Source organism: Rhinolophus sinicus, linkage group LG13 (assembly GCF_036562045.2).
Source record: "Rhinolophus sinicus isolate RSC01 linkage group LG13, ASM3656204v1, whole genome shotgun sequence".
NCBI classification, from domain to species: Eukaryota; Metazoa; Chordata; class Mammalia; order Chiroptera; family Rhinolophidae; genus Rhinolophus; species Rhinolophus sinicus.
In genome coordinates, this window is record NC_133762.1 from 17,048,855 (window position 1) to 17,061,424 (window position 12,570).

Below are 12,570 nucleotides of genomic sequence, written 5' to 3' on the forward strand. Positions count from 1 at the left end.
AAGGAGCTGGGTGTCCGCATTGGCCCTGGAGGCCACGCGAGACCGCAGGACCGGCTCCTCCCTCTTGGTGTCAGAGCTCATGGTTCACGAGACCTGAAAGCCAGGAGCACCCAGGGCAGGGCTGGGCCCGGTAGACCGTGGTCCTGGTCCGCACACCGGGCACTTTGCACGCTCCCCCGTCCGTCCGTCCGTCCGTCCTCCCGGAATCCGGGCTGGGGGCCATCTGGCCTCCGCGGGCCCCAGGCGGGGCGCAGGCCGCCTGCCCGAGCTCCGCGTCTCCGCAGACATCATGGTGCTTGTCGCCTCCATCGCCGTGCTGGCCGCTGGCTCCCAGGGCAACGTGTTCGCGACGTCCGCGCTGCGCAGCCTGCGCTTCCTGCAGATCCTGAGGATGATCCGCATGGACCGGCGGGGCGGCACCTGGAAGCTCCTGGGCTCGGTGGTCTACGCCCACAGCAAGGTGAGTGCGCAGGCGCCGGACGGCCGTGGCCCCGCCTGTCTAGTGAGCCCACCCTTCCGCACCACCCACAGCCCCTGCCCGCTCCGTGACCCGCCCTGTGGCTGGTGGCTGCACCTGGATCCGCACCCCAGTGGCTGTCGGATTAGGCTGGCCTTGGGACCCACGAGGCGGCTGCAGCTGCAGCCCCGCGTCCTGTCCCAAGCCCCTCCCCTTGTTCCAGGGAGCCCCCAGGAGGCCTGGGCGCGGCCCTGCCGGGCTGTGTCTCCCTGGTGGTGGGTGGGCTCACTGGCTCCAGCTGCGCTCTCGCCACTGTCCTTTCTGTCTGAGCCCTGGGATGGAGGCTTGGTCAGCAGGTTGGGGTAGGGGTGCTGGCTCCCCCAGAAGGCACACAGTCAGGGAAGGTGGGGTAGGTTCTCAAACCCAAGAATCTCTGGCTTGATGGCCTCGACCAGCTGAGGACCCTCCCAAACCTGGGTGGGTGTGCATGTTGGGCCATCCTCAGCCGCTGTCCTCCCAGGTGTGAGGTTCACAGGTGTGGGGACACCCAGGGCTGAGATTGGGAGACCAGCCACCCCTGCCCCCGGCTCGCAGCCGGGCCTCGGAGCCGGGCCTCGGAGCTCCTGGGGGCTGACGGCTGGAGGCTGACGGCTGGAGGCGGACCAGCACCGACATGCTGTCTCTCAGGAGCTGGTCACCGCCTGGTACATCGGCTTCCTCTGCCTCATCCTGGCCTCATTCCTGGTGTACTTGGCCGAGAAAGGCGAGAACGACCACTTTGACACCTATGCAGACGCGCTCTGGTGGGGCCTGGTGAGTCCTGGCCACTGCGGCCATAGTCCTTCACGGACGCATGGCCCTGCTTGGGGGCCCCCGTCCACCCCTCACCCGGGCCCCCAATGTACCAGAAGCAGTCTACCTCACGCCTTGCCCTAGGGGGTCCACTTCCTCCCCTCCCCTGGCCCGTCCCCTCTTCTGGCCTGAACTTACGAGTCACCCATGAAGGTGCCCTTGGCTCTGCACTGTTTATCTGCGCCCCATCCCATCCGCGACCCCTGCGGTTCCCTCTTTGCACTGTTCCCTCTCAGGCCCCTGGCCCTTTCTGTGCCTCTTGGCTGCATGCCTGCGGCCTTGGTCCTGGGGTGAAGCCACTGTGCTTGCCCACTGTGCCAAGCGTGACAGCTGCCTCCTGGTGTCTCCCACGTGGGCCCCGGGAACAGAGTCTTGGGGTGATTCCCCCCACCCCTGCATGTAGGAAAAGGAGGAGGGACTTCGGGAGTTTTGGTCCAGTTGTTGCAGGGTTGAAGGTCAGCTGATGCCGACCCTGGCCTCACTGGGGCCCCTTGGGGGAGGTATGGGAGGGGCTGGCCTCTGTGTCTGTCCCCGCCCGGCGTCCAGCCTGCCCTGAAGATGCAAGTGAGCCCTTTGTGTAAGCAGAGGAGGAGTGTCCAGCTCAGGGTCATGGGCCTCTACATGGCCAGTGCCAGTCCTGGCGGGTGACCAGGCTCACTGTCCTGCAGATAACCCTGACAACCATTGGCTATGGAGACAAGTACCCCCAGACCTGGAACGGGAGGCTCCTGGCAGCAACATTCACCCTCATTGGTGTCTCCTTCTTTGCTCTTCCTGCCGTGAGTCCTGTTTCCTTTCCTGCCTTTGGTGGGGGCAGAGTCTTGGGCTCCCCATGTGACCACAGGGGGGACATGGGACATGAGCAGGGCTCCCAGTAGAGTCCATTATCCTCTGGGAGCTGGAGGTGGCAGCTTGGTGCACAGAGGCACCCTTCCTGGGACCCCGAGTGGTGGCTGTGCTGGCCCAGAGCTGGCAGCTTCCATTACGCTCCATCAGAGTGCTCTAAGCGTCCCCAAGCTGTGCCTTGTGACCCTGCATCTGTTGATCACTGTCAGCTCCTCGCAGTTTGGTGGCATTGGCCAGTAGGGCCCTTGTGATCAGTGGTAGTGCTGTGCAGTGCCAAGGATCCCTTGTCTGGTCTCTGGTGCACCAAAGACCCCATCTCCTGTAGAAGGGCCAAGGGCTCTGTTAACTCCACCCATGGCCGGGCAGGGCAGAGAGGCAGCTGGTAAGGGGCAAACAGCTTTGGAGAGGCTGCTCTCCCAGCTGGTCCCTTCACCACAAGCCTGGCCTGTACTCGCTAGTGTGGGCAGATCAGGGAAGGACGCTGAACTTTGGGCCCAGACGGGCCCAGTGTGGGCACTGCCACACTCCTGTAAGCGGCATGCCCCTTATCCCAAAGCCAGTGTTACCCCCAGCCAGGTCTCCAGGCGATTAGGGACCGAGTAGGGGAGGTGGAGCCAGGAGCCTGGAGTGTGCAGGCAAGGGCCGTGGGCCCAGGGCACCGCCTGACCCCGGTGACTTGCAGGGCATCCTGGGGTCTGGCTTTGCCCTGAAAGTGCAGGAACAGCACCGGCAGAAGCACTTCGAGAAGCGGCGGAACCCCGCCGCCGGCCTGATCCAGGTGAGTCCGGGCGGCCCCCACTCCGGGCCAGTGGAAGCCCTGGCCCGGTCCCGCCGTGTCCAGCAGCACAGCTCTGCTCGGTGTCGTTCCTGTCTGTGGACGCACCCTTGCCCCTCTGCAGGAGGGGATGTGTCGGGCGTGGGAAATCCAGTCGTGTGTTGAGGACCCAGTTAGGCGCCGAAGCCGTATAGCAGCGCAACACCGTAGTGACCACGCCGGTGCCGGCTGTTGTCTTGTGTGGGCCCCGGGTCCTGGGCCAGGCCGGCACAGGTGCCACCGAGCTTGCCCCTCACAGCGCCCTGGTAGGCAGCGCGCTATCCCACCCATGCTGCACACAGTCGGGGCTCAGAGATCCCCACTCAGGTAGCCAGTAGGTGCTCTAGCCGCGTCTGTGCAGCCCCAGCTCAGCCAGCTCTGCTAGGGGTGCAGTGGCCACTCCATGTCCGGCAATGCTTCCTGAGCCATCCTGACAGTGTTTGCCTTTGTGTCACTCACCTGGAAACTTTCTCAGGTATGGAGCGGCCTCCCAGATGGTGTCTGTCAAACACAAAGGCAGGTGCTAGCTGTAGCCACTGGGGTCAGGGCAGCACACGAGATTAGCAACAGACAGACTGAAAAACCTGGAAGGAACAGGTTCGGGAATGAGACACATGGGGACATTGGCGTCCTGGAAAGACACCCATATAGTGGGGCAAACAGCTTTGGAGAGGCTGCTCTCCCAGCTGACCCCTTCACCACAAGCCTGGCCTGCACTCGCTAGTGTGGGCAGATCAGGGAAGGACAATGAATCTTTCGGTCCAGATGGGTCCAGTGTGGGCACTGCCACACTCCTGTAAGCGGCGTGTCCTTTACTCCAAACCCAGTGTTACCCCCAGCATAGGTGTAAATCTCCATGACCTTGGTTTCTTAGAAATGATACCAAAAGCACAAAAATATACTGTAGATACATAGGACTTTATCAAAATTAAAAACTTTTGTGCGTCAGAGGACACTACAGGGTGAAAAAACAACCTGCAGAATAGGAGAAGACATTTGCAAGTCACATATCTGATAAGTGTGTGGTATCCAAAATGTATATAGGACGCTTACAACTTGACAATGAAAAAACAAACCCAGGTAAGAAATAGGTATCGGACTTCAGTAGACATCGCTCCAAAGAAGATAAACAAATGGCCAAGAAGCACGTGAGAAGATGCTCAATGTCATTAGTCATCAGGGAAACGCAAATCAAAACCAACGTGAGAGACCATCGCCACCTGGATGACTAAAATAAAAAAAATAAAAATGGAAATAGAAGAGTGTTGACGAGAACGTGGAGACATGGAGCCCTCACTCACTGCTTGTGGGGACATGAAATAGTGCAGCCGCTGTGGACAACAGCTCAGTGGCTTCTTAGAAAATTGAATATTATCACGTGACCTGGCAATCCCACTTTTAAGTATATACCCCAAAGAATTTAAAACAGGTGTTCAACCCAAACTTTCGCACTAATGTTTGTAGCGGTACGATTCACAACAGCCAAAGGGTGGAAACAGCCCACATGTCCATCAGTGGATGAAGGCGTGTTACCCAGTTAAGCTGAATATTGCTCAGCCTTAGACAAAAAGTGCTGACACGCGCTGAGTGTGGACGGCTTGGGGACATGCCAAGTGAGAGAAGCCAGCGCAGGAGGCCGCGTATGATGTGATTGCGGCAGGGAGTGTGTACACTCGGCATGTCCGTGGGGACCATGCAGACTGGTGGTTGCCAGGGCCCCGGGAGCGGGGAAGGAACAGGGCTGGGGAGCCCTGCACTGTGAGGTGATGAGAATGGGGGACTATGTAGCGGTGACAGCTGCACAACAATGGTGGCTCTTTTTTTTAATGTTTTACAATGGCATAGTTGACTTTTAAGGAGGGCGCAGCTCACAGGGGCCCATGCGGGGATCAAACCCGTGACCTTGGTGTTAGTACTACGCTCCAACCACCTGAGCTAACCAGTCACCCGCAATAGTGACTCTTCTCATGTGCATTTTGCCACATGCACATTGGGAACGGAGGCCCGGCCAGGTGGAGGATGGGTGACAGCTGGCCAGGACCCTGCACTGTGCTCAGTTTCACTCCTTCACTGGCTGTGGCTGCCACGTGTGGGGATGGAGGCCTGTGTCCCCTGCCCCCAGCTTCTGAGGTCGCAAGGGCCCAGTGTAACGTCCCCTCAAGGCGGGGAGTCAGGCGGTGACTGCGATGCCAGGTTATCACTGCCAGGCGTCAGGAAAGATGACCAGGAAAGGAACAGACTCCCTCTGTGCTCCGCCTGCCCATGGTGGGTGGTCACGCAGGGTGACAGAGGCTGTGGGTGCGGGAGAGGCGCCCAGGCCCCTGCAGAGGCGGGAGGGGCCCTCAGTCCGGCCCGCAGCCCACCCTGCTGGCATCTCTTCCCCAGTCCGCCTGGAGGTTCTACGCCACCAACCTGTCGCGCACGGACCTGCACTCCACGTGGCAGTACTACGAGCGCACGGTCACCGTGCCAATGTACAGGTACCACCACGGCCACGGCCCCAAGCCACCACGCCTCATGGCCCGTCACTTCCCGTCTGTTCTGAAACCCCATCTTTTTTTTCATTATTTTGACTGATTATTTTTGTTTTGTTTCTTTTTCTTTGAAATGTATGTATTTTTCAAGAAGGAGCTCTGTGTGTGGTTTATTTCGGTGTTAATTTTGCTCTTTGTTTCATAGCTCATGGCTTTTATTTTCACCTCCATCCCCTTTGATTAGCTTCCTAGATGGGGGGCACTGAGATGTGGGCACTGCGAAGACAGGCCCCCCCCAGAGAGCTCGAGGTAAATGGCCCCACTCTTTAGAAGGATCACCCTGACCCTCTGTCCTCCCATGAGGACCAGTGTCTCTGCGTGGGGGAAGGAGAGTGACCCCAGCCTTCACTGAGGCTCTAGGACCAGGCGACCTATACATCCTGGGCTTCCAGGCTTCCCCAACAGGACAGACACCCCAGGTGCCCTCAGGTGGGAGAGAAGGGATGGGAAGGCCCCTCTGGGGGGCGGTTGGCGGAGGCCATGTGGTCAGCAGGTAGCTTTCCAGGCAAGGGCAGGTGGCAGCTGGGACGAGAGTGTGGCCGCTCTCAGGATTTGTCTGTGCCTGGCTCTTGCTTAGAATGAGGTCTCAGGTGATGGCGGCTGGGGGCCACCTGACATCTGCTCAGGACTGATGCCCTTGGGTGGGTGGGCACCACCCTGCCGGCCTCCCCTCCACCCTACAGGGTAAGGATCCCTGCACACACCCCTGGGGGTTTCCACCCACGGAGCCCCACCTGACAGCAGGCTGGGCAGGGTCCTCCTGAGGTTGCTGGAGTCAGTGATGGCCTGGCAGGCCAGAGGCCAGCCCCACCTGCCACCTGCCTGTGTGGGGGTTTGTCACTTGGGAAGAGGGTCCCCCCACCCCATCAGCATCCATCTGGAGCCCCCTGTACTGGGCTCCCAGCCCTCCCGGCCATGGCCCTCGTGCTAATTTTTTGTTCTGTTGTTCCCCCCACTCTCCTCAACTATTTTTTTTTCCTTTTCTTTTTCTTATCCCGTTCTTTAAAAATTTCTGTTCTTTTCCCTTGTGTGTGTGTGTGTGTGTGTGAAAACACTTGAAAGCTCGCAAGCTCAAACCTACGGGGCCTCCAGGTAGGAAATGCATGGGACAGAAAGTGTGTGGTGTGCTCCTGTCCTCTGTGACTGTCATGGGGCCGCCCTGGTCTGCAGAGCCAGCGGCCATCCCTCCAAGCACCCTGCACCCCCGTCCCAGCCTGCGGACCCTGCACCGAGGCAGGGCACTGCACTTGTAACCCTGCCCCTGCCTGGAGTTCACCTTCCTTACCTCCCCTGGTGCCCTTTCTCGATTGTCCCCGTCACCCTCCTTACTGCTTTCGTGTGCTGGCTCCTTCAGTCCCAGGTGGTCTGCTGTCTCTTGCCCTGCTTCCTGCTGTGTCTCACTGGCTGGGGTCCCTCTCCTGCACCTCCACTCCCACCCCAGGGGCCCACTTATGCACAGTACAGAGGTGGAGATGGGGGCTTCCACATGCCAACTCGGGGGACACCCCAGCGGAGCCCCTGGCTCCTGGCAGGCAGCTCCGCTCTGCACCCAGCCTCTGCCTTGGCCTGCATGGGGCCCCCATCTGGGGGTTACACATCCCCATCTTCCCACTGCAGTGGGAGGGAGATGCAGGCCCTGGGAGGAGATTCTGGTCGCTGTGTCTGCACACGGCTCTCTCCTCTGCACCTTTAATTGTCTCCCAAAGGGAGCAAACGGGTGATCTGCTCAGATTGGGGGCACTGAGCTGCTATAGGAAGTTTCACCCGTGCACAGTGCAGTTCTCGGTGGCCCTTTCCTTCCCTGTGGCGCCCTGGGACTGTCCTGGGGGACCGGCAGAGCCCTCTCCCTGTGCTGGCAGAGCTGGGGGACCTGCGTAGCAGCTTTCTCGGCACCTCCAGCGGCCACTCATCCTTTTGTGCACCCTGTGTGGGAGCCGTGTTCGAAAGTCAGCTCCACTCCCGGAAGGTGCCACACTGGGCAGGCCAGGGCCAGGGCCATGTCTGTGGGCGGGTGGGACCTGCGTGCCCACGGGCATCTCTGCTCCCAGCACCCACCTACCTTCTACCAGTGACCCCAGAGGCCTCACTCAGAGGAGGTGGCGATGGGAGCAGTGTCCCCCTCCTTGGCTGTGGACCCAGGACTCCTGGGGCTCCAGGCTGCCTGGGCAGTTGAGGAGCCCCTGCTTCAGGCCCTGACGGGCTCCTAGACCCGGGAGGTGCCCCTTCATCTACTCCAGCAGCTCAGGTTCCCCAAGCTCACCAGACGCCCTCCCTGTGCTGCCAGGCCTGGGTGGCTGTAGTTGTCCTGGAGCCGGCTGACCCCCAGGCCAGCCGTTGCTCTCCCTGGTGGAGGCCCCCCTGATGTGTCCCTGCTCCTGTTGGCCCTTGTCCTCCATGACTGACCGCCCTGGGAGGGGATAGGCTGTGTGTGTGTGTGTGTGTGTGTGTGTGTGTCCCTGTGTGTGGTGTGCGCACACCCCTGCTCGTCCGTGCATGATATCCTATCTGCGTGTCCCCAACCTTGGACCTGCGTGTGTGTGGGCCGAGGGGGGAGGGCTGTCCCAGGGTCTCTGCTCCAGGCCTGTGGGTGGGTGGTCAAGGGGGCTGGGGCAGCCAGCTCTGCCCCCATGTGCAGTCCTGGGGACTCTGCTGCCCATGGCATAAGTGACTGTCTGCCCGGGCCTCCTGCTTAGTCTTGACCCAGGAGGGCAGGTCAGCCCTGGGGGAAGGGGCGGGCAGGACGGATAGTACTCACAGGGCACTTTTCCCCAGCATTTCTGGAGCAGTGACTAGCTAGGCCTGGGTGGAGGGAGGGGTGTGTGCAAAGCAGGGACTGGTGGGCTCACCGTCAGGGCCCTGGGAGCCATGAGGTCCATGACCCCTCTATTTTGGAGGCAATGGGGAGCCCTGAGTATTTGAGCGTGAGATGACAAAGACTGGTCACACTGAGGGTGGTGTACGTCCAGGTGAGGTGGGCTCCAGCCGGGCCTGGAGGCAGAGGGTGTCGGTGAAACATAGGAGGGGAGGGGCAGGCCCAGGAGGAGACCATGGGAGGGGCTAGGGTGGACCCTGTGTGGCTGGACACCAAGGAGAGGCTTGGACACAGTGCTGGACAAGGGCCGAGGGGTGCTTAGGGGGATCAGGGGTCCCCAGGGTCCAGCAGGATGGAGACTAAGGACAGGGCTGGGGTGCAGGGGCTCGGTGAGGGTCTTGGAGTGTGGTTTAAGGAAGTGATTGGGGCTCTAGCAGGCTGAGTGGGGGTGTCACAATGTTGTAGGGGTGTCACAGAGCAGGGTGAGGGTGTCATAGTGGGTGGGGTTATTAAGTGGGTGGAGGTGTCACAGAGTGGGATGGGGTGTCACAGAACAGAGTGGGGGTGTCACAGTGGGTGGGGTGTTACAGCAGGTGAGGGTGACACAATGGGTGGAGGTGTCACAATGGGTGGGGGTGTCGCAGGATGAGGTGGGGTGTCACGGGGTGGGGATGGGTTGGGTCAGGAAGGAGAGACCAGGGCTTGGGATCAAGCAGGGTGAAGGGTGTTTGTTTCCCCCTTAAAAGCAGGTGTAACTGTGTGAGGGCAGGAAGTGGCCAAGAGTGTGTGGGGTGAGGAGCTCCAGGCCCTCTTCTGGGAGGCAGAGGAGCCTGGGGCTTCCCCAGCGACTCCTCAGGCTGCAGATCCCTGTCCTGGCCCCAAGGCGGCGTCTTGGTTCTACTCTCAGCTTGCTTCTGTGGAAGTCCTGCCTGGAGCTGCCCGGTGACCAGCGTGGCTGCAGCGGCTGCACGCCGGGCCCACAGACAGGCTGGGTGTGAGGGTGTCCCGGGTGGGTGCGACTGGATCTGGGGGGAGGGGCCTCGGAGCAAATGTGGTCCAGGGTCTCCATCCAGGCGACTCCTCTGCAGTGCAGTGAAGCTCCTCCATGACTCGGCCCCACTGGACTCCGCAGACAGGGTCTGAGAGCCTAAATGTGTTGGGGTGCTGTGTTTGCAGGGATTGGGAAGGGGGAGGGGAGGGTACATGGCTCCCTGCCAGTCCTCCAGTGCCCGGCCCACGGGCTCCATGCGGTCAGGGGTGGGGTATCCATTGATGGACAGCCTGTGGACCATTCACACCCTGCTGCAGGGCGTGCTGACCACTGCCCACATCCAGGGCTGAGGCCCCAGGAGAGGGGCAGCCAAGACACTGCAGATGGTGCCCCAGGTCTTCCTGCCACGGAGTTCCCCACTTTCTGCCCATGACAGGCCACACCTCATGTCCCCTGGGCATTAACACAGCAGGCTCCCACATGCAAAGAGGCTGGTGAGAGCTGGGTGACATGTCCCCTGGGGGTCAGGTGGGCGGGAGCTCACTGGCCTCTCCTCTCCCCTCAGACTGATCCCACCGCTCAATCAGCTGGAGCTGCTTCGCAACCTCAAGAGTAAATCCGGACTCACCTTCAGGTCAGAGGAGGGGTTCCAGGCTGGAGCGCCCTGGGGGTCAGGTGTCTTCGTCCAACCCAGGGGCCCTGCTGCTCACAAGAGCTGGGCAGGGGCAGGCAGTGGCAGGATGCCCCACACCGGCTGGCCACGGCCTGGTCACGTTGGAGTGCCCTGCCCACTGGTCCCTAGGTGGGGCGTGCCCAGTAGGGCGTGCCCGGTGGGGCGGGCCTGGCAGAGTCAGCCGCTGACAGTTTTGTCTTGTCGCTTCTGTTTGAAGGAAGGAGCCCCAGCCGGAGCCCTCTCCCAGGTCAGTGCCTGCCTGCCTCCCGTGTCTGCACCGCATGTCATCAGGGAAGCAAGGGCTGCTGCGGGGCCCTGTGGGAGCTCCCGTGTGGGGCTGTGTGTCTGGACCCTTGCCTGGAGGTGATGTGGGCCCCTAAATCAGTTTCCTGTGTCTCCTGTGAGAGCAGCCCTGGGGCCCCTAAGGCAGGGATTTCTGAGAGGGAGGAGGGCTGGGTAAGAAACCCAGGGGTGTCTCCCTCCCTCTCTGGGTCAGGGTCCAACAGTGGAGGGGGGCCCTCTGAGGAGGCTCCTCACTGCCTGCATGGCGTTCCTGGTTTTTTGAAGTTTCTGAAGGGAGTGGCAGGGGGTTCCTCTTTTGAGCAGGGTCTCCTGTCCTGGGGGGCTGCAGGTCCCCACCGTTGTGTTTGCAGCAGGCAGATTACAGACCCCATGCAGGGACTCTGCAGGCAGCTTCTGCTGAGGGTGGAGAGGCGGGTAATGGCAGCCTAGCTTCTCCTGGCGTTAAAAAGAAAATCCAGATCATATCACACAGGTCAAGTCTGATGAACTCCAGCCTGCGTGGCTGTCACTGGCTGAGTTCTCTGAGCTCTGGGGTCCCCCGAGTGCCTCATCCACGCACTGCAGAGTGAGACTGGTCCCCTGGACCTCCTGCCAGAGACGCCGCCCTTTGTTAGTGCCCTCCTGGACCAGAGGCAGCTCAGCTGGCCGCTCAGGTGGGGGAGATGACCCATTCTGTCCATCGGAGAAGGGCACACTCTTCTGTCCCCAGATCCCCGAAAAGGGAATGCCGGCTTGTGCCTGGAATTGAAAAGATGGGCACTGCTTCTGCCCTGAGCAGCAGTGATGGGACCCCTCAAAGAGGCTAAGAAAATGAACACTGGACCAGAGTTGCTTTAGTGGGTGCAGCCCCCTGTGTTCTCATCGACAGGGTGGGTTTGCAAGGGGAGCCGACGGCATGGCTGTCCTCAGGGTGGAGTGGAAAACGCCTGCCTAGCATCGCCGGGCACCCCAAGGGGTGCCCCCACTTATCAGTTCCCGTCATGTTGCGTCTGCCCCTGTGCGCCAGGGACCCTGAGCCCCGGGAGGCGAGGCGGGCCGGTCTCTGTGGTCTGAAGCACTGCCCCTCCTACCTGCCCACCTTCCATCGGAGGCCGCTGTGGCGTTGGCGAGGCGGCTCCTTATGCTCTCGGCCTGACTTGACTCTGGCCCCCGCAATGCTCTCGTCTCAGCCTCTCTCTCTCTCTCTCCTTTCCTGCCCTCCCCTCCCCCAATCTGGAAATCTCGCCTGCCCCCAAGTGCCTTTATTCATGTCACTGCCCTTCCTGGGCCCCTTTCACGTGCGCTCTGTCTTTGGGGATGAGGTGGCAGACCCTGAAAGCAGGACTCAAGGTGAGGACACACGGGACCCCTGCCCCGGGCTCTGCGGTATGCTCCCTGCTTCCCGTTCACCAATCCTCGTGTCCTCCCTGTGTGTCATGTGTCCCGCCCACTGTGACCCAGCGGCTTCCCCCAGAGCCAGGCTGGCCTAGCCTCATTTTGGGAGGCACACCTGTCAGCCAGGTAACTGAGGCCTGCGTTTCTGTCCCCTGACCTGGGGCAGCCACAGACACCCCCTTTTTAGCACCATAGTGGGCATGCGGGAAATTGTTCTGCTACTGTACCCAGGAAGGGGTGGGCGGCCCTGGGCTGCCCGGCCAGAGGGATCCTGTACCGTAAAGCGCAGATGGACGCAACGACACTCACTCAGCTCCTGTGAGACGCCTCCAGGCCTGGCTCATGGTGGCACACGCCATGGCTGTGTTGGCACCAGACCAAGGCAGTAGGCGCTGGGGCTGGGGCCGGGGCCTGGGGCAGCCACGGGTCTCGGGCTGCGATGCCCGGGTGTCCCTCACCTGCCCTTCGTGCCTCTCTGTTTCTGACTGCCCCCAGCCCCCAGCCGCTTTGCGCCCTTGTCCGTGTGGGCCCCTCCTGTCACAGGCATGTCTGTCCAGTCTGGTCTTGGTGAGTGTCTGTGGTGCCTCTTTCACTCTCTCGGGCCCGGGCGCCCTGGGCTGGATGCCAGCAGCTCTCAGATAGGGCGACACTCTGGTTGGCTGCTGTGAACAGGAACACCCCAGCACCAGCCTGGAGCCCAGAGGGAGCAGGCTGGAGTTGGGGGTCCTTGTACCCCCAAAGCAGTGGCTCACCTTCCCCAGCTTTGTCAGGGCCTCAGGCTCTGCTGCACCATACAGAAGCCACTGGCCACGTGTGGCTGCTTAAGTTTTCATTGAAACAAAATTGTTGATGAGCCACCCCTCAGTCTCACGTGCTCAGGAGCCAGGCATGGGACGGTCACCATAGCAGACCAT

General features: G+C 61.1%; 1 protein-coding gene across 16 annotated transcripts in view; it reads left to right on the top strand.

Moving 5' to 3' along the window:
- Positions 1–12,570, top strand: part of KCNQ2 (potassium voltage-gated channel subfamily Q member 2) — a 47,856-nt gene that overhangs the window by 17,784 nt on the left and 17,502 nt on the right. For 11 of the 16 annotated variants that reach the window (XM_074318044.1, XM_074318045.1, XM_074318047.1 and 8 more), the window contains exons 4-11: positions 285–460; positions 1,145–1,270; positions 1,978–2,088; positions 2,838–2,933; positions 5,355–5,449; positions 6,566–6,595; positions 9,872–9,940; positions 10,197–10,226. In XM_074318044.1, coding sequence (XP_074174145.1) covers positions 285–460; positions 1,145–1,270; positions 1,978–2,088; positions 2,838–2,933; positions 5,355–5,449; positions 6,566–6,595; positions 9,872–9,940; positions 10,197–10,226 — 733 coding nt within the window. The remainder of the gene's footprint in view (positions 1–284; positions 461–1,144; positions 1,271–1,977; positions 2,089–2,837; positions 2,934–5,354; positions 5,450–6,565; positions 6,596–9,871; positions 9,941–10,196; positions 10,227–12,570) is intronic. The other 5 variants (XM_074318046.1, XM_074318049.1, XM_074318052.1 and 2 more) reach the window with 1 other exon arrangement.